This window comes from Petaurus breviceps, unplaced genomic scaffold, assembly GCF_028583685.1.
Source record: "Petaurus breviceps papuanus isolate PSGF00001 unplaced genomic scaffold, PetGlider_PUasm1.0 81, whole genome shotgun sequence".
Taxonomy (NCBI): domain Eukaryota; kingdom Metazoa; phylum Chordata; class Mammalia; order Diprotodontia; family Petauridae; genus Petaurus; species Petaurus breviceps.
This window is the reverse complement of record NW_027186546.1, coordinates 709,675-732,180: the sequence shown is the minus strand read 5'-3', so window position 1 is coordinate 732,180 and position 22,506 is coordinate 709,675. Positions and strand designations below refer to the sequence as shown.

Genomic DNA, 22,506 nt, shown 5'->3' with positions numbered 1-22,506 from the left:
ACGATGATAAATATTTATTGAATTTAGTGAGTTAAAGAGAATTTACTTTGGTGGACATAGAATACTTTTGTGTTATTCGAATTTCCTTTCCTTTATATTTGAAAGTCTTCTGGCTTTATTTGTAGAGTTTGTTGCTTGTCATCAGAATTGTTAAATTTAGTGACTGTGTCTTGGAGTTTGCAGTGTAGAGATTTTTTTTCCCCCTTGGAGGTAATGTGCAGATACTTTTTATTGGCATAATATTGTATCTTAAGAAGTTCTGCAAATTTTGTCATTATTTTTTTCATTATGGTGTTCGGGTTTTTAAACTTGTGTCCTTTTGGGAGACCTATAATCCTTCAGTTATTTTAATGCATACTTTCTTGAAGATAAATATGCTTTGCTTGTATAGACATCATGTTTTATTTTACTGTTATTGCTTTTTGCTTCTGTTCTTCCAGATTGTCTCCACATTCACTTCTGTGTATTTGCGCTCCCAGTTGTTCCCTTTTATGTTAACTTAGTGAGGTTTTAATTGCTGAAGCATGCTTCAGTCTAATTATATAAGTAAAGGTGCTTTTCATATTTCTTTTTGGAAATCTACATTATACTTCCAATTTCCAAATGTTATTGATACATTTTTTTACATCATTGTAATATCCCAATACTATCCCCACCAAAACTCTTTCTTTTAATAAATTATAAGTAAAACAGCTAACATGTTGACCATTTCTGACAGCATATATAGCTTATTTTATAATCTCTTGTCTACTGCACAGATAGTATCTTGCAATAGTGGGAGGTATATTCCATCCTCTTCCTCCTCCTTTGGAGTCTTGGTCAATAATTATATTGATCTAAGATCAGATGCCATTTAGTCTTGTTTTCATTTACATTGGTTATTATAGTGTTATCTTCATTTTGCTTATTTCATTCTGCAGCATTTCAAACGTCACCAAGTTTTCCTGAAATCTTCATATTTATAATTTCTTATTGAATAATAATCTATTACATTTTTTTCAGACTTTCCCTAGGATGGGCATTTGTTTTTGTTTTTCTTCCCTCCTTCCACAAAAAATCTCTGCCTGAATATGTTGGTATATATGTGACTTTTCTATGTCTTTGACCTCCTTAGGGAAAATGTCCATTAGTGTAATTGATGAGTCATAGGTTATAACCAATTTAGTCATGTTTCTAGTATAGTTTCAAAGTAATTTCCAGAAGTTGAACCAATTTGCGACTACACCAACAGACTATTTAAAGTACCTGTCCTGTAGACTGACTGACATTGTTTCCATCTTTCACTATTTTTTTTTGCCAGTTTTCTTCATGTAAGGTGAAATCATATAGTTGTTTAAATTTGTCTTATAATTACTAGTGATTTGAAGAATTTTTTTTCTTATGGCTGTTTATACTTTTAATTTTGCTATTGAAAACTATCCATATATATTATCAATTTCCTGCCCTCGTTCATATTTAAAGTTTATGTAGCACAGAGGTAAATTGTTCTTGAAATATCTATTAGAATTTATTTCTAAATTTATCTGGACCTTTTCTTTGTCAACTGTGGTTTATTTAGTATCTTCTTCCAAAATTAGGTTGTTTACATATTCTCTTTTCTTAATCTGGAAATTTTTGTATAAATAGTCATCCATTTAATTTTTTCTCTTCTTTTTTTTTTGGAGGGGGGAAGGCAGGGCACTTGAGGTTAAGTGACTTGCCCTAGATCACAAGGCTAGTAAGTGTTAAGTATTTGAGGACGAATTTGAACTGAGGTCCTCCTGACTCTGGGGCCGGTGCTCTATCCACTACATTTAAATTTTTTTTCTAATCATTTCCTTACAGCTTTGCTTTTTTGTCTCTCATCTCTGCCATTCTCTTTTTTTCTGAGAGTTCAATGCTTTATTAAAATTTTCTACTATTTATTTCTACAGCTACTATGTACTTTCTGGATGACAGTTAGCTACAACAAGATCTTGGTAGGCTAGAGCATTGAGTTTAATGTAATAAGATTAAATTTATTAATAATTCTAAAAAAGATTAAATATGGGTGAAAATCAGCTTCAAAAGTAAAATATAGAGCAGCATGTTCAGATAGTTTGAAAATTATCTGGGGCTCTTACTATATATATATATACCATGCACAATATGAATTAGTGGCAGTCAAGAGTAAATTATATTGAGTCAATGTAAACTTGCACTGCATTAAGAGAGCCCTAGCTTCAAGGAATAAGAATATCATAGTTTCACTCTATTCTGCACTATTAGAATATATCTGATCAGTATTAAGTTCATTTCTGTGCACCCTAGTTTAAAAAAGACATTGATGGTACACAATGGTACAATTAGAATGGTAAAGTACCTTGAATCTATGCCATATGAAGACTGGTAGAAGTTTAGGTTGGAAAGAAGATCTGGAAGGATATGACAGTTCTTTTCAAGTATCCAAAGAGCTATTGTATGGAATAGTGATTAGGTTTGTACTTTTTGGCATCAGTGGGAAGAATCAGGAGCAGTGAGTAGAAGCTGTGAAGAGGCAAATTTAAACTTACGTCAGGCAAACTTTTCTAACAATTAGAGCTATCCAAAAATAGAACAGGCTGCATCAAGGGACAGTGGACTCCTCTCCTTGGAGGTATTCAAACAGAGACTGGATGATCACTTGATGAGTAGGTTGTAATGGAAATTTGTTTCTGCCTGTGGTTTGAACAAATGGCTGCTGAGGACCATTCCAACTAAAATTCTATGACGCTGTAATTTTAAGCTTTTTATTTTTTGGGTCTTTTTTTTGCTCTTAAGAACTCTAATTTCTATTTTTATATAGTTATATAATTCTTTTATTGAGGTTTAAAACCACTCTGAGGTTATTATAGTTCTGCCAACTTCTCTTCTCCTATAAATATTATTGTACATATGTTTCCCACTGTACTTGACTTGGTGGTAAATGACTAATAATAGTATCACTGGGCCAAAGGTTGCATTCTCCTTAGTAACTTTTTGACTATAGCTCTAAATTATTTTCCAGAATGGTTAAATTAATTCATGGCTCAACCAATAATGCATTATTGTGCATGTCCACTCACAATCCCTCAAACAATTGCTGTTTTTCTTTTTTTTTTTGTCATCTTTGCCAATCTTATGATTGTGAAGTAGAACCTCAGAGCCATTTCAATTTGCATTTCTCCTATTTTTAGTGATTTGGAGCATTTTTTCATGTAGTGCTAGTGGTTGATAGTTTGCATTTCTCAATTTGAGAACTGCCTTTTTATATCCTTTGACCCATTTTCAGTGGGAATATAGTTGTGTTATTACAATTTTGTTATTAATTCTGTACATATTTGCCTCTAAAACAAGTACTATCTTAAACGAAATTAGCCATAATATGTAGAAGGAAAAAGGTTGTACTCTGCCATATTAGAATACATCTAGAACATGTCACATTCAGTTTTGGGCACCATACTTTGGGAAGGACATTTCCAAGTTGTAAAACTCACAGAAGAAAGCCACCAGGCTGGCGAAGGGCTTACAGATCTTGCTGTATGAGGATCATTTGAAGGAAATAGGGAGGATTTGAGAAGAGAATATTTGGGTGGTATATGATAGCTGTTTTTTGTTTGTTTCTTTGTTTAATACTATTATAGAAAATAGGAATTAAACTTGTTCAGTTTGGCTCCAAATGGCAAAACTGAGAGCAATGTTTGGTAATTGCAGAGAAACCATTCATCGCTTGATATAATATTTCCTAAAAATCAGAGCTATACAAAAGTGGAATGAGTTATCTCAGGTAGGAGTGGGTTTCCCCTCTGGTAGTGGTAGAACTGTATACTTCCCTTCCCCTTGCCCCACTGGAGTTTTTCTAGAAAGGCTGGATGACTCTTTGTCAGCTATACTTTAGAGAGGTATCTTCTTCAAGTACAGTTAGGACAGGAAGACCTCAAGTGCCTCCTAACTCTGATTCTACAAATGATAAAGTAAATAGAGGACACACTACTTCAGTATGGAATCAATGGCTCTTTGAAGATAACCAGAATTACATTGATCATAACTTTGTTACAGTTTTTAAAATCATCTAAGTTTTATGAAACCATAAACTATATTTTCTTAGAGTGCTCTAAATTATTTCTCCCTGGTTTGCTGTATGTTTACTGTATAAAATGAACTCTTTCTTCCACATAACAGTTTATTTAAACACACAATATGACTTTACTCTTATGATCAAATCATCCTTTTAGTGGAAGGGAGATAATAGAAATAAAATTGGATGTTGGATGACAGGAAGAAATGGTAGATGGACAAATTAGAGGTAATAAAAGGATGAGGCAAGAAGATGAAAGCAATTCCACTGACTTTGGTGAAATTAAATCATTCTGTCTAAGCTCTTAGGTCCCAGTCTTACAACTAATTTTTTTAAAAAAATATTAAACAAAACTGTTATGCCCTTAAGAAGTCAAGAATAAGTGAAGTATAATAGAAAACATACTTGAATAGAAGTTCCTAGACCTTTGTTCTAGTCTGACTAATAATTAGCTGTTATGTACAAAGCCTTTAATCTCTTCTGATCCCTAGTTTTCTCATCTGTAAAATGAAATATTTGGTTCACATGAAATAACATCTATTATAGACCTAAAATTCTATTATCTATGATTCTGTGATTCAATTCAACTCAATCATACAATTTATATCTATTAACAATCTATAATATAATAAATTTATATATATTAATGTAACAATATTAATCTAATAGAAATCTAATATTAATAATATGACATAATAATACAACAAATTTATATCTATTAATACAATAATTTTATATCTGTTAATACAATAAATAAGACAATATTATATCTATTAATTAAGCATCTACCATGTGCTAGGTACTACTATGTACAAGGTGCTAGGAATGCAAAACAAAAACAAAAAAAAATTTTGTTGTGATTCCGATGTCAAGATGTTTTAATAATTCTCTTCCAGTATGTTAGACACTAGAATCTCAGAAGGCTAATATTTTTGTAAGGAATTTTAGTATCTGTGGTTCTTATATCTAACATGATTAACATGCTTTAAATTTTCTCTTTGTCTTTTCTATTAGGAAAGAAATGGAACAATGCTGTGACCCAGCCAATCTCTTTGCTATGACTAAACAAAATTCCCCTATGGGGAAGAGCATGTGGTATGATGGGGAATTATTGTACTCTTTCACCATTGACAATTCAACTTACTCTCTCCTCCCCCAGGTTAGTATCTATCAGTTTGATGTGTTTTAATCACTTCGTATTTCTTTAGATTTGACAATAATGGCTAGTTTGGACTGGGTAGTGGATTCATTCAATTTCTTATTTTACATCTTTTTATGTATATTCTCTCTTCAGTCAGCAACTTTAACATCAACCAGCATTTATATGCTTACTATATGCAGGGAAGAAGAAATAAAGATTAAATACAAAAAGGTCTCTACCCTCTTAGAGTTCACAGGAAATAGAATATATATTTGTGTGAACAAGGGCATGGAGTCAGGAATGTGCAGTTTGTCTAGACTGCGTATGGGTAGAGTAGAAGTGGGTGCATGCCAGTGTAGTATGTTAGAAAGATTTCTGGATTTAGAGTCAGAGGACCCAAGTGTGTATAACAGGCTTTGGAGAAAAATCTCTCCCATGCAACAGGGTTATTTTTACCACTTAACCTCACTTGTAGGTCACTTTTGAGCGAATTTATCATGAGCTTCATGCTAAGCCAGGCTTATATTTCCTAGTTAGGAAAATTTCAGAACTCTTGATTAGTCACTTAAGTTCAAAGGTATTAGTCCAATTTATCGAATATTATTTATTTAATTAACTAGAGAAACCCACAGTAATCCTCAGTAATTGCTCATAATTTCTCTCTCTACTAAACTCCAAGTGTCCTAGCATTAAATAAATATCAATTATTGAATATACAACTTATTTATTGCAGAATCAACAACTACAAAGAAATAGACAATTATTTGTATTTAAGCTGTGAGAAAAATAATAGCCAGAGTAACCTTGAACCATCACTGCAACTTCATATGACTTTACTTCTCAAAGCACAGTCCCACATTATTCAGCTCAGTTCATTTAAGATAAAGAGAAAATGCTTGTAACAAATATGAATAATCAAGTGAAGCAAATTCCCTCATTAGTCATGTATTTCTGTATGTCTTTTTCTTGACATTTTGAGTCCATCAGTTCTCTATCAGGAGGTGGATAGTTTGCTTTTCTTTAAAATGTTCTCATTATATAAATTGTTCTTGTGGTTATGCTCATTCATTCTGAAACCATCCATACAGGGATGCCCATTAAAAAACCTATTTTTAATAATTTCTTATAGTATAATAATATTCTAATTCTATTATAGTTATATTCCATAATTTGTTTAGACATTCCTTAATAGGTGGGAAATGCCTTTGGTTTCCAGGTTTTTACTACTACAAAAAGAAATGCCATAATTATTTTTGAACATATGGGTTCTTTTCCTCTTTCCTTGATCTCATTGGGGATATATGTGTTTCCTTTTCTTTGTTCTCTTTGGCGCAGATGTATATTAGTGGTATCCCTAAGGATGCATAAAGCTTAAAGACTTTGGGGGCAAAATTACAAATTGCTTTCCAGAAGACTGGACCAATTCACAGTTCAGTTGCATCACTGGAATCTGTTTTCTTGTAATCTCTCCAACATTTGTCATTTTCCTTTTTGGGGAATCATTTTTGCCTTTTTTGCTTTTTGCTTTTTGGAGGCGGGGGGATGCAGGGCAGTTGGGGTTAAGTGACTTGCCCAAGCTCACATGGCTAGTTTTGTGTTAAGTGTCTGAGGCCGGATTTTGAACTCAGGTTCTTCTGACTCCAGGGCCAGTGCTCTATTCACTGTGCCACCTAGCTGCCCCAATTTTTGCCATTTTGTTGAGCGTGAGGAGGAACCTCAGAGAGTTCCATCACCCTTAACAGTCTCTCTAGACTCACTGCTCATAAAGTTCCTTTTTTAATTTTACTTCATGAGTTGACAGTTCTCTCAAGAATTTTTTCATCTTCTTTTTTCTCTGTCATCCATAGTTTTTCTTCACCTATCTCCATTAATTCTTCATTTTTTTTTCAAAAGCTACCACATCTAATCACCAAATTCTAAACATTCCATTTGGTTCTTAAAATACAGTCATAATAGGTATAAGTTTTGTAGGAAAGTAATTTGAAATAAGAGGCTATATTTTTCCTTGAGGTAAAAATACTTGTGGTACCTCAAAATCATCACTAAGAAGATATTTACATTAATATTCCAAAGAGGTAGAAGAAAAAGAAAAAAAAAGACTGAATATGTATACGTATATTTATTTGCTCTTTTTGTAGTGTCAAAAAAACTGGAAACTAAGGGAGGATGTATTATAGTGATAGTTACAATAATGGTAGGTAAGTGGAATAAATAATACATCTATAACACACCCATGAGTTCAGGATAACATTATACATCATTCAACAATGAATTACTTCTAAATAAATGAGTAACCTTTTTTTCTTTCTTTTGAGGCTACAATATAATTTAGCCTATTTACACTTTGAGTGTTTCTAAGTCATTTGTGGTCTATTGATCTTTAAACTAAGTCAATGTTATGGATTATGTAGTGGAATTTTTAAACTCTCATGCTTGGGCTTTTGTTTGTTTTACTTAGGGTACTGTAGAGCTGAGGTCTCTCCCTTTGTTAGTATTCAGCTTCTCCTAAGTCCTAGGCAAAATTTGGGATTCTTTGTATATTGTCGGTTTTGCTTGAAGCAACGTCCTTTTCAGGAGTTCTCTGTGTGACCTGGAAAGCAAGGTGGGCTTCAGTATTCCAGAGCTGCTGACTCAATGCAGCACTTTCCTTGTGAACATCTTTAAATAGTCCTTTTGTATCAAGCCAACAGATTTTTCCATTTCTTATAGCCACAGGTCTTTGGAACGCATCATCTTCTGGTTTCTTCTTCAGCCTAGAAATCATATTTAAAATATCTCATCAAAATTTTTCTACCTGTGTTTAAAACCTCTTTAATTCCTGCTTCAAACCTCTCCAGTATTTCTCTGAACATGAAAGTCTTTACCCAGAACTTTTGCTACATTAAAAAAAAATAATTTGCTACAACTTTTGATAACAAACTTGGGCCTTTTATCACTTCTTTCTCAGTGCTGATTCTTGAGATAATAGCTTGCTTTATATCAAATTAAAATTCTTCTCCCACTTGCACTTGATATATTTATGGCCGTTGAGTTCACATTTAAACAGGAAATGGTATGCCTTTCTGATTGTATCTTTTAAAAAAGTTATTGTTTATTTATTTTATCATTAAAAATTTCTAAGTTCTAAATTTTCTTTCTTTCTTGTGCTTCTTCCCTACTCACAGAAAGGGAAAACAATGATATCAATTATACATGTGAAGTCGTGCAGAACATATTTCCATATTAGCCACATAGAAAAAAGCAAGAAAAATAAAATGAGAAAATTATACTTCATTTTGTACTCAGGATTCATCAGTTCCCTTTCTACAGCTGAATAGCATTTTGTCATCCTGAGTCCTTTGAAATTGTCTTGGATCATTGTATTGATCAGGGAAGCTAAGTTACAGTTGATCATCACTATAATATTGCTGTTACTGTGTACAATAATCTGCTTCTGCTGATTTCCTTTTGCCTGAGTTCATATAGGACTTTCCATGTTATCCTGAAACCATCTCTCTTGTCATTTTTTATAGCACAATAGTACTCCATCACAGTCATATGCTACAGTTTGTTCAGCTTTCCCCTAATTAATGAGCATCCCCTTGATTTCCAATTCTTTGCCACCGCATAAAGAGCTACTATAAATTTTTTTTTTATATATAGGTCCTTGTGTTATAACTGGGTCAAGGGGTATACATAGCTTTATAGCCTTTTGGGTATAGTTCCAAATTGTTCTCCAGAATGGTTGGACCAGTTCACTGCTCCACCAACAGGTCATTAATATACCTGTTTTCTCTTATCCCCCTCCAGCATTTGTCATTTCTAATAGGTGTGAGGTAGTATATCAGAATTATTTTAATGTGCATTTCTCTAATCATTAGTGATTTAGAGCATTTTTATATGCCTGTTTAATTTGATTTCTTCTTCTGAAAACTACCTGTTCATATCCTTTGACCATTTATTAATTGGGGAATGACTTTTTATTAATTTAACTCAATTCCCTATTTCTCAAATATTTTTATTTCTAACTTATTTTTTATTTAATATTTTTGTTCAGTCATTTCAGTTATATCTGATTCTTTGTGACTTTATTTGGCATTTTTTTGACAAAGATACTGGAGTGGTTTGCCATTTCCTTCTATAATTCATTTTATGGATGAGAAAACTGAGGCAAACAGGGTTAAATGACTTGCCCAGGGACATATTTCCAGTAAGTATCTGAGGTCAGATTTCAACTTAGGAAGATGAGCTACTACCTAGCTGCCCTTTATTTAATATATTTATTTTTAATATTATTTATTTTTTACTTATCAACTATAGTTCTCAAATGTAGCTTTCATATATTTGAGAAATGAGGTCTTTATCAGACAAATATGTAAAAATTTATTTAACTAATTTATTTAAATATAAGTATTATTTATTTTTATTTATCACCTATATTTCTCAAATATAGTTTCCTTATATTTGATAAATGAGGCCTTTATCAGAGAAACTTAAATTTTTTTATATTGCTTCATTGTCTGTGGTAAGTTTTAGTAACATGTAGTTTTCCTGATTATCTCTTTACTCGTATCTATTTTTGCTTTTGTTTTGTCTGAAATCATGATTGCTATTCCTACCTTTTTTTTTTAACTTCAGCTGAAGCATATTGAATTCTGCTCTTTATTTTAACTCTCTGTGTGTCTTTCTATTTCAACTGTGTCTCTAGTAAATAACATATTATTTGATTATGGTTTCTAGTCCATTCTGTTTTATGGGTGAGCTCATCCCATTCACATTCATAGTTATGATTACTGTGTACTTCCCTCTATCCCATTTTCTTCTGTTTATCCTTCTCTCTCTCTCTCTCTCTCTCTCTCTCTCTCTCTCTCTCTCTCTCTCTCTCTCTCTCTCTCTCTCTCTCTCTCTCTCTGTCTCTCTCTCTCTCTGTCTCTCTCTCTCTCTGTCTCTCTCTCTCTCTGTCTCTCTCTGTCTCTCTGTCTCTCTCTGTCTCTCTCTGTCTCTGTCTCTCTGTCTCTGTCTCTGTCTCTGTCTCTCTCTCTGTCTCTGTCTCTCTCTCTCTCTCTCTCTTTTTAAAGCATTTGGGGTTAAGTAGCTTGCTCAAGGTTACACAGCCAGTTATTTTGTGTGGATGCCAAGTATCTAAGGCCAGAACCAATCCCGGGTTTCCTGACGCTGGGGCCGGCATTCTTACTCAATGCGCTACCTGCCCGCCCCTATCCTTCTCTCTCTTTTTATCTTGTTCCTCCTAAATAGTCTGTTTTATTTTTGACAACTGCCTCCCTTAATCCTCCCTTCTTTTTACCATTACCTCCTCCCCTTCTTCTTATTCCCTTCCCCTCCTATTTTTCCTGTTGGGTAAGATAGATTTCTGTACCCAACTGAGTGAGTGTGTATGTGTGTACACACACACACACACACACACACACACACACACACATTCTGAAGAGAATGAGGTTTGAGTATTGCCCACGCCTTCCCCATTTCCCTCTCCAGTGTAAAAACTCTTCATTGTGTTCTTATGTGAGATAATTTTCACCATTCTATCTCTCCCTCCATCTTTCTCCCAGTGCATCCATCTTTCTTACTTCCTATTTTTTTTTTGAGATCATCCCAACATAAATCCATGCACCCATGCATTCTTTCTATGTAGATTCTAATTAACCCAATAGTGATAGAATTCTTAGGAGTTGCATATTTCATTTTCACATATAGCAATCTAAGCAATTTAACTTTATTAAGTATCTTACGAGTACTCTTTCATGTTTACCTTTTTGTGCTTCTCTTGAGCCTTGTGTTTGCAAACACAAGACTCAAGAGAAGCACAAAAAATTACTGTATGTAATTTTCTATTCAGTTCTGGTCTTTTCATCAGCGGTGCTTGGAAGTCTTCTATGTCATTAAATATCCATTTTTTTCTCCCTGAAGGATTATTTTTAGTTTTGCCAGGTAGCTTATTCTTGGTTATAATCCTATTTCCTTTGCCCTCTGGAATATCATATTCCAAGCCCTCCACTAATTTAATGTAGAAACTGCTAAATTTTATGTGATCCTAACTGTGGTTCTGAAATACTTGATTCATTTCTTTCTGGCTGCTTGCAGTATTTTCTCCTTGATCTGGGAACTTTGGAATTTGGCTATAATACTCCTGGGAGTTTTCATTTTGGGATCTCTTTAAAAAGGTGATTGATAGATTCTTTACTTTTCCATTTTATCCTCTGGATCTAAGCTATCAGGGCAGTTTTCCTTTATAATTCCTGCTGTGTATACTTCTGACCAACCCCATCCTGGTGTCACAGACCTCTCCTGCTGACTGTCTATGTTGTTTTAGACTGGAAAAAAAATGTCTCTTCCTGACCTTTTGTTGGCTCTGCCCCTCCAAAATTTGATCTGAAGCATTACAGACATACTTTGGAGATATTGTGGGTTCCATTCTAAACCCCTGCAATAAAGTGGATATGACAATGAAGCAGAAATCGCATTAAAGCGAATATAGCAATAAAGCAAATCACATGAATGTTTTGGTTTCTCAGCACATATAATAGTTATGTTTACACTATGCTGTCATCTATTAAGTATGCAATAATATTATGTCTAAAAATACATACCTTAATTAAAATACTTTGTTGCTAAAAATATGCTAATCTTCATATGAACCTTCAGCAAATCATAATCTTTTTAGTGGTGGAGAGACTAGGCTTGATACTGATGGCTGCTGAGTGAGCAGTGTAGTGGTTGGTTAAGGTTGGGGTGCCTGTGGTGATTTCTTTAATGAGATAATAATGAAGTTTGCCACATTAATTACCTCTTCCTTTCACTTGAACACTTAGAGGTCAATGTACAGTTATTAATTGTCCTAACTTCAATATTATTGTGTCTCAGGGAATAGGGAGGCCCAAGATAGGATGAGAGATGAGGAACAGCTGGTCAGTGGAACAGTCAGAACATGTGCAGTTCATGTGCAGTTTGTCTCCCCCTCCCCATTACAATAGTAACATCAAAGATCATAGCAGATTATTGTAACAGATATAATAATAATGAAAATTTTGAATATTGTGAGAATTACCAAAATGTGACACAGAGACATGATGTTGGAAAAATAGTACCAATAGACTTGCTTGACACTGGATTGCCACATACCTTCATTTTGTAAAAAAAAAAAATCTTGCAATATCTTTGAAGCACAATAAAGTGAAGCATGATAAAATGAAGTTTGCCTGTATTTTAAAGTTTTTTGGAGGGGAATGGTAGGAGAGTTCAGCTGTATTGCTGCCTCTCCTCAGACATCTTGGCTTGGCCCCCCACTCTGATTATATCTTGATAGTGGTACTCTGTGTATATGTGAGAAAGACTAATGAGTTCTTTCTTATTCTTTTTTGGGTCTGGGTTGATCTCCATCCCTGGTCCCATATTCTTTTTTAGAAACTGATACTTTGGGATTCATTTTCTCACATGGAAATGAGCCTTCTTTGTTCATATGGCCATCCAGGCCATAGGTATAACAAAAGAGACATTTGCGACTTCATTTATACCTTATTGGCAGTGCTCCTGTATCAGGATTTATTAACCTTTTATCTCTTGGCCTTTCACCTTCACAAATAAAATAATTTTGCCCATTCTAGGACTCTGTGCTGTGGCTGCTGCAATCTCTCTAACTCTCAGATTTCTTCATCTGATGCAGTGGAAACTAGCTTCAGAAACATCTACAGGTCTGCTGGCTCCTTCTGACTCGAGTTCCCTTCAGTCTCCTTGTTATCAGACCCCTTTTTTCTCAATACAACCTTTACATTCTATATCAACTCCTCCTTCTCCTGAGAAAGGAGGGTGTAAATTAGTTTCTAGGTATTGCCTCTTTCTGTTAATGTATTTGTGCATGATCTAATAGATTGGGTGATTCATAGAACTTTAACTGAATGGACTCTCCAGCTATAATGTCTCTATGAATTACCTTTCAATTTCTCAATTCTTTCATCTTTCTTTTTAAATATCCTGACAGTGCTGCTGTTTCTCTTTTCTTAGTCTATTCCTAAATTAAGGAGAGTTTCTAGCTTTAAAAATGCCTCAGAATAATTATTAAACATTGTTCTCAGTTTTAAAAGTGATGACAAATTTGTAGCACTTTGCTAGCTATTCCTTAAGCATTCAGTCTACAAAGTAACAAATAATGAAATAATAGTTACATCAAACTAATATACAAAAAATAAAACAGAAAAAAGACAAGCCACTGTCATTAATTGTTAAAGCATTATTAGGCACTTTGTATATAAGATTTCTGAGAAAATACCTATGGGAAAAGAAAAATAAAAAATCCAAGTCAGAGGCTCTCATGTATAGCAAGGTTTAGAGGACATGTCACCATGTAAAACAGGGTTTGGAGGACAACATTTTGTGTGTAGCAAGGTTATTTGGGTTACCAACCTTGTTTATAAGTTATACTTCCTCCTGCTACTTGACTTTTTACCATATTAAATCTTAGCATCCTGAGTTCAAGAGTAATCCAATGTTATATTTGAATATTTCCTAATTAATTAATAAATTTTTAACATAACTCATAAGCTTAGTACCCTCAGTCTGTTTCATCAAATATTATTTATTTGATAAAATACAGAAACCGGGCGGCCAGGAAGCACAGAGAGTAAGAGCACCAGCTCCAGTGTTGGGACGACCTGGAGATCGAATCCCGGGCTCAGACACTTAGCACCCACCCAGAAACACCTGGCTGTGTACCCTCGAGCAAGTTACTTCACCCCGATTGTTTAAAAAAAATAAATAAATAAAAATAAAATACAGAAACCTTTTTTTTCCATAAATATATTTTCATGTCTTTATATTATTTAAACCCTGAATCTGCTAGGATTAAATAAATATTGAATATTTACTGAATAAATTATTTATTAACAATAAAATCAATAATGAAATCATAGGCAACTATAATATTTTAGCTGTGAGATTATGAGAGTCACCTCATACCATTACTATAACTCTGGATAACTTTTCTTTACCTCTGAAAACACAACACCACAGCATTCATTTCATTCCAGATAATAAAGCTTGTTTTTCCTTATAGAATAGTGGAGTTAATATCTGTATATTCATGTGTATTATACATGTGTATATACATGCACACATATATACATATATATATGCATGTACAATATTATCCTACTAGATTATATGATATCATGTTATATTTATTTTATTAATCATATCATCTCATTCCACGTAAGACATGAAGGCAAAGAGTGATAGGGACAGAGGAGATGTCCAGAATCAGATCCAGATCGAGACCCAAAGTGCTCTAGGAATATTTGAGAGAGAGAAAATACTTTGATCTAGAGGTGAGAGGAGGATTAGAATTTAATCTTAATTTGATAAGTAAAAAGGAACCACTGAGCAGTAGAATGATAATCATATCTATGCATAAAGAATATTAATCTGATATCAATATGAAGGCTGGATATGAGGTGATGGGGAGAGAGTGAAGGAGGCTAATTAGAAAGCTGTTGCAGGAGTTCAAGGGCATAGTAATGAGATCCAGTCCTCTTGGGGTGACTGTGAGGGTAATGAAGAGGGGACTGATTTAAGAAATTTTGCTGAGATTGAATTGGCAGAAGTTAATAACTGATTGGATGTAGGGGGTGTAATTATACAAAGTAGGTGCTTTAAATTGATCTCATGGACCAAGATGGGCTGTGACTGGGACTCATAGATCTAGGTCCCTGGGAGCAGACCTGGGAGTACACAGGTAGCCTACTTGGGCCATGACTGTTGAGATTGCTTGCTGGCATTGTATCTCCTTGATGTACTTTTAGTAATTAAACTATTATATTTTTACCTCCCTTACATGTTGAAGTGATTTACGAAGAACATTATGGATCTAGAGGGATATTGTCAGTGAGTAGGGATAAAAATGCGTCAAGTGAGTATGTGAATATGGTAGTGATAGAAAATCCAATGCCCTGTTCCCTTGAATCTGTGGGGGACTGCCTGTTACACTTATGTAAGCAAAACATCTCCTTCCAGAATATTTTCTGATTGTATTCTTACACAGGTTATCTGGCCTCACTGACAGTGAAAAACCCAGTTATTAGGGCTATAACAAAATTATGGACCCTTAACAGATTAAGTTCCCCCTCATTCTTCTCTTCTCCTGATCCTCAATCTCCCTTTCTCTCATCAACTAGAGAGATGTACTGGGGATCAATGGAGTAGCAGAAATTACCACTCACTTTTAGATTCCAGACTCTCTTCTTTTCTTCTAATTTAGGAAGATATTGCCTAGCTTTAGCCTTCTGCATAGGTTATTATCTTTATTTTGGTGGAGAGACAGGAGGGAAAGAGATTCCAATTGGAGAAAGGATTCTGTGTGGGAATGATTTGGCCAGAACTGTATCACTTTTCTTGGCTATCACTGGATAGCCCAAGGTTCTGGCAGGCACCTAACTGATTTTGCATGCTTGGATTATTTGATAAAAGCTATTAGGGGAGAGAATATATGTCAAGGAAGAGAGATTTACAGAGAATGAAATCACTTGGAAATGAGCAGAGGGTGTAGTAGGAATGTTATGGACTGCAGCTGTGTTGATAGAATCTTAAAAATATTTTCTTTTGGTTTAATCAAAACACGGACAATTCATCATCAGCCTCCTGCACTAATCCCTGCTGAATGAATGAATATGTATTGGATTCCATTCCCAAGGTGAATCTAGTTATTTCTTTGCTGCATAAGGACTTACAGGGACTACATAAATGGAAAAATAACAAAACATTATTTGCTTGTTTATATTTCACATAGTTCCTCAAGAAAGATATTCATTTTTAGCTACTTTACCCTGCCCCAGAATTTCCTGTTTATTTCATAAGCCACGGGATTGGACATAAAGGAACAGAGCAAGTCTTCACCAGCTTGTACAAACCAAACAAGTAAGAATTTACCAAAATTTTCAGATTTTCTAAAATCTATACCACAAAGAGAACGAGCTGCAACTCTTATAAACAACCAATCTATTTATTTGATGAAGATATTATCTCATATAGAAGTTCTAACAATATCCATATTTTCACTCTAGCTTTCCATATTTTCTAGAGTTACATTCATCTTTATACTTCCTTATAGCCACACTTAGTTTTTTTTTTTATCATTATAATCCAGGGAATTATCATAGTACAAATGCTTTTGAAGTCTTTAGCTTAGCCTCCATATGCTCTTACAGATTTAAAGCATAGGATTTCTGTAGGAAATGAAAGGAGAGGTGATGTAGAAAAAAATGATAATTAGCTTCCTGTACCAGTGAATAAATAAACTTGTTGGCCCTGAGATTTGGGGAAAAAAGGAAGTGATAGAGAACACTACAGTTTCTTTAGCCATTAGTTGGTCAGTCATTTGATTAATCAACATTTATTAAGGGCCTACTAGCCTACTAGATATCTATCGGGCATTGTGCTAAGTACTGGGGGTGCAGAGAAAGGCAAAAGACAGCCTTGCTTTCATGGAGCTTACAGTCTAAATGGAGGAGACAGCATTGCAAATAACTACATACAAACAAGCTAGATACAGGATAAATTTGAGATAACAGAAGGAAAGCAATAGAATCAAGGGGGATTGGAAAAGGCTTCTTGTAGAAGGTCAGATTTTAGCTGGGACTTGAAGGAAGCCAGGAAAACCAGGAGATGAGATAAGGAGGGAGAACATTCTAGGCATGGGGGCAGTCAGTGAAAATGCTTGAAGTTAGGAGATGGAGTCTCTTGGTTCAACAGTACAAGTTTGGTAATAGAATAAGATCCTAGATTTAAATCTGGAAGGGATATTAATATATCACATAGTCCAGCCCCTTCATTTATGAAACCAAGGCTCAGACAGGTTAAGTGCCCTGGCCAAGATCAAGAAGATACAGAGTGACAGACCTTGAGATTCAAACCCAGAATGTCTGACTCCAAACTGAAAGTTCCTTCTTCTAAAACATAGCTGTTACTGAGGTAAATAAGGATGTTTTATTTATTTATCAGTTCCACTATGTAAAATATTAATTAATTCAACAAACATTTGTAAAGTTTCTATTATGTGTGAAGTGGTATGTTAGGGAGGTGATGTTACAGATGTAACAACCCCTACTTTGATAACACTGACGGTCTCATAGAAGAGATGAGTCAACAATATGTCCAATACAGAACTGAAATAAAAGGAATGCAGATAAAATGTGCAAGAAGAGGAAAAAGTTATTTCTGATGGCTAATAATAGGGGAAGACTTACAGGACTATAGGATTATGAATGGGAAGAGACCTACCTTAGATATGATGTATTTCAGACCTCTCATTTGAGAGGCAATTCAACTAAAGTTCAGAGCAGTTCAAGTAATTTGCCCCATATCATACAACTGATGAGTAGCAGTCATTCTTGGAAGTTTCATTTCAGCTGAGCCTTGAAGTATGGGGAGGAGTCATTCAGGCAAACTGAGAAGGAAAACTATTCCATTTGGAGGAAACTGTAAGCAAAGGCACATAGGTGAAAAAAATGTAGTGAGTGGGTAGTCCCTTTTGTTAAAAATATAATCTATGTGAAAGCGAGGCCATTGGAAATAAGAAGTTGGTTCCATCTTCAGATAGTGTGTCAGTGGGGACTGGATGCATGGTACCCCTGGGTTATTCCCAGTTCTAGCAGAGGCCAACTGAAATAAGGGAACTATTTCTACCAAAAAAAAGGAGTGGCAAGGAGAAGCTACAGGAATTGGGATTCTCTGTCTTGAGAGACTGGAGGGAGGGACTAGTCAACAGTATAGTTTTCCAGTCTGGGAAGAGTTGGTCCACTCAGCACGGTTGCTGGTGGTGGGGGAGGAATAATCATGATGATGCTAGGAGAAAAGAGAAAGTGTTGAATGAAAGGTGACCCATTCGATGCTATAAAAAGGGTCTGAGCTGTTGACTTTTAAAATAATTGAATTATTTGCACATCATCTGTATGGAATTCATTTAAAGTTAAAATAAACCCTTATTTTTCCCGTTCTTTCCTCTGGGTTGCCAACCCCATGGAAGCAGGATGGGCTTGTCATGCTTAGAAAAAAAAAGTGGTTGAGTTTCTTTGAGCAGCTCCCCCACCTCATCGTGGTTTCTCATTTATTCCCATGTGAGAGTCTGGAAACCACCCCACAACTAGAGATCTCCTGGTAGAAAGAGAAGGAGAGGCAAGGGAGCCCTAAGTTCCCCCACACTGAGTTTCCTGATGCTGGACAAAGACTCAAAGCAATAGTCATTTCTTCGATCTAGAATGGTGTAGGTTTCTCTCTCCCCACTGATGTAAACTCCATTTGTGAAGTGAAGATTTTTCAGGGATTTGAAACAGTAAAGGCTGAAAGACAAGCTTTAACAAGTCAGAGAAGCTTTATTTTGGCCAGGCCTTGTTTTGCACTTCATCTGTTTCTGGGGTGATAGGGAAAAGAAGAGCTAGGAGGTTGAGACCGGATTTTGTGTGCCCCTTTCCTACAGGTGGGACAAGCATTGAGCATGGGAACCCAGGAGAGTGAAAATGGTCTTGGAGTTATAACACTTTAGTCATAATCCCAATGCTGCTGCTTGCTTACAAGTGTGATTTTAGACAGTTCACTTATTCTCTCCAGACTCCGTATCATCATCTGGAAAGTGAGGAGAATGTGTTCAGTGACCTCCAAGGTCCTTTCCAACTTGAAATCTTGTGATTCTCTGAGTCCTCAGAAGCTCAGCCCAAAACTAGAGAGCTAGAAGAGGCCACACCTATGTTTCCTTCCAACCCGGAGCCTTTAGGACTGAGTGGTCCCAGGGCTGCAGAGGAAAATGAGGCCGGAGTCAGGGGAAGACGTCGGAGCTCTTCATTTCCTGGGGGATCTTGCCAGAGTTTTTGTGTTTCCATTTCCTCAGTAGCTATTCTGTGTCTCAGAACAGAAGAATCCCTTAGAATGAAGTGCTTAGGGACCTCTTGATATTAGATAAATAGGCAGGATTCCAATGCCAATTTCTCTGTTGTCCTGAGGATGGGTGGGAAGGGAGAGAAGGGAGCAGTGGAAGGACAGTCACATAAGGATATATTGGATGAGGGACAGCAGCTTCAGTAAGCCACCCACGGCAGCTGTTTCTTAACATCTGGGGCTCATTGCCTAATTCTCTCCCAATTAGTCTCTAGATTGCTGCTCCTAGTGGGATGGTTCTAGTTTAAATACAGAGCAACCACCCTATTATTCCTTTCATCTGGGGTTCTCAGGTGAGTCCCTTCACCCCCATTGCCCCCCAAAAGCTCAAGTACTGAACCCACTTTTCAGATGGGGAAGTAGAGTCTCCAGGAAGAGAATTATATTCTCCCCCATCCCTGATCTTGGACCTCATCATCTCTTCCACCCTTCCTCTAAGTCTTTCTATCCATCACCTTCACCAACCCCTTCCACCCCTCACCCAACCAACACCAACTTAAGGGACCCATCTCTCTCCTAGCTTTTGAGGCTTCAATGCTTTTGATCTCCAAGGAAAAAGGGAAAAGTTTGCTCCTTTTTCCAGGTTGCTTGGGGCATCTGCTGGGGTCCCCAGCAGCCCTAGCAGATGTGGAAAAGGAGCAGAAATGCTGTTCACACTTTTAAATTGTTGCCCAATTAAATTGTGGTCCAATTCTCTCTCTCCCTCCCTCCTCTTGGCCCCCCCCCCCTTCCCCATCTGTCTCTCTGTCTCTGTCTCTCCCCATAGGTCCATAGGATCATAGGTTTAGATCTGGGAGGGACATAAGAAATTATTTATGTTGCAGAGAAATTAAAAGTTTCTTTGGGGTTATATCAGTGGCAAAGCTGGGATTTAAACCCAGGTTTTTTGACTTCAAATCCAGTCCTCCTTCCACTGACCACTGAATGAGACTGTCAGGCATTTTAAAAGTTCCTGATAGGCTAGAATAACAGGACTGTCGTATCCTTAGTCCTGGATGCTATGCCTCTAATGGACACCAAGCTAATGAATATCTATGCATTAGTTTCTTTTTTGGCTGCCATATTGTTTTATTATTGATTTATATTGAGCTTGTTGTCTTCTAAATTCCACAGATCTTTCTATAATTGTTGTCTAACCATGCTTCCCCTCTCTTATACTTGTGAAATCAAATTTTGGACACCACCAATACTTATTAAATATCATCTTATTCAATTAGCCCAATGTTCTAGCCCATCAGGAACCTTTTTGAAACTGACACTGTTATTCACTGTGTCTGTGATACATTCCAATATTGTGACATTTGCAAATCAGATAAAGAGCTCAGTTAATCAGCAAGGATTTACTATGTGCCAAGTAAGAGAAATACCATGGAGTAATAGATAATTGGCCATCTTTAGCATCAAGGAGACCTGAGTTCCAGTCCCAACTTTGGCTGTATAACCTTGGGGAAGTCACTTAACCCTTTACTGACAACTTCCTGATACCATAAATTCCATTTGCACAAGAAATTCCCTGTACCAATGAAGTCAGATTTGGATCATGTACCAGGCACTGAGGGGATATAATGACAGAAAGAAATCAGTCCTTGACTCCAAGAAGCTTACTTTCTGTTGACATAATACAACATGTTTATAAATAAGTAAATATTAAATATACACCAAATAAATAAAAAGTGATGAAATTTGTCACAATTGAAAATAAGGCAGACTGAATCACAAAATACTGATCATAACCAATTTATTGGTAAGGCTAATAGTTACCAATAAATGAGGTCTCTCAGCTCCTTAGTAAACCAAAAGACCATGAAGTGGGACGAGTTAACCTTTTTTATAGTTCTTCTGGGAAGCAAAGAACAAAGCACAGGACGCATCACAGCTGGAAAAACAATATGATTGGTTACAAAGTCCGAAGTGTTATCGATGATGAAAAACAATTTGATTGAATGGAAGTGTGGAATGTAAAGCTAGCTACAACTTCTTCTTCCACCTTGTTGTTCTGGAAAGCTCGTTGGTGGTGTCTACCTCCATGGTTAGTTAATGTCACAGCTATAACAGACTAGACTTTCTAGAAGGATGGCCAGTGTTGCAGGGATAACAGATTTTCTGGCACCTACCTGCATCTTGCAAAGCTCATTAGGGAAATAACAGATTTCTCTTAATTGTATATGGTCAGCAAGAGGTATAGAGATAATGTATTTCTTTGAATTAGGGTGGTTTGTTGGACAGCTGAAATTTTCAATTTAATTCAGAGATGGAAACTGAACTAAACTTAACTCAAAGACATGAGAGACAATTTTACAACATATTGGTGGTGAGAGAGAATAGATTCAATTACAAAATGGAATCAGAATCAATTTGATTTTCTTAGGGTGGGACACCAACAACTGGCAAAATAAGGAAAATCCTCTTGAAATAGGGAGCAGTTGAGGGTTCAAAGAGAGGGAGATGAAGAGGAAGAACATTCCAGGAACATGGGAGATCCTAAAGAGATGATAAATCACAGACTAGGAGTAACAAGTACATCAGTTTGTCTGGAATTTAGCATGTCAGTTATCTACCGTGCTGCAAGCCATCTCTTTTGTTTTCTTTTCATAACATATTTTATTTTTTAATTTTATTTCTCGTCATTGATGAGTAATTCTATGCATTAAACTGGCAGTAAATGATATGTAAGCTATCTCCTCTTGGCTATTTACAAGACTCTTTTTAGTCTGAAAATGTAGAACTTATTTAATATATTTCTGGGTGAGTTAAATTTTTGGTTCCTCTTTGACATTATCCTGAAGATTTTATTGACATGTACTTTGCTATTTTACAAACTTCCAGTAAATTTTCTTGTTTTATCTCCTGAAATGTGGTCCATAGGCTCATTGTTTCATCTTGTTTTTTTTTGGGGAAACTAATGGTTTTCAGACTGTAAGAGTAAGTTTTGTCAGTCAAGCAAGTTGCTCTGGTTTGGAGCAGGGCTCTCGAGGTCACATGTGGCCCTCTATGTCCTCAAGTGCAGCCTTTGACTAAATCCAAACTTCACAGTACAAATCCCGGATTTTTGTTCTGTGAAATTTGGATTCAGTCAAAGGGCTGCACTTGAGGACCTAGAGGGCCCACTCCTGGTGGAGATACTTCAAATGTTTATGTAATATGTTTTTATTCTATTTTTCTCTTTCTCTGCATTATTTGTGTTGTGTCCACTGTTTTCTTTTTTAAGTATTCATTTTTTTGTTGAGATTTCTCACCTCCATTGTAAACTATTCTCTTGCTTCTCTTTCAAATTCCCCTTTAAGAAGTCTAATCTCTCTTTTTATGTCCTTTAGTTCTGTTTTCCTTTGGGTAGGGTTTAGATGCCATATAGAATACCGTGTCCAATTTTTGGCAAAACATTTTAAGAAATACGTAA

At 35.7% G+C, this 22,506-nt stretch overlaps 1 protein-coding gene across 1 annotated transcript in view; it reads left to right on the top strand.

Annotated features, from left to right (window-relative positions):
* Window positions 1-22,506, top strand: part of LOC138176100 (alpha-N-acetylneuraminide alpha-2,8-sialyltransferase) — a 135,710-nt gene that overhangs the window by 24,621 nt on the left and 88,583 nt on the right. Inside the window, exon 3 of the mRNA XM_069106830.1 lies at window positions 5,069-5,213. Coding sequence (XP_068962931.1) covers window positions 5,069-5,213 — 145 coding nt within the window. The remainder of the gene's footprint in view (window positions 1-5,068; window positions 5,214-22,506) is intronic.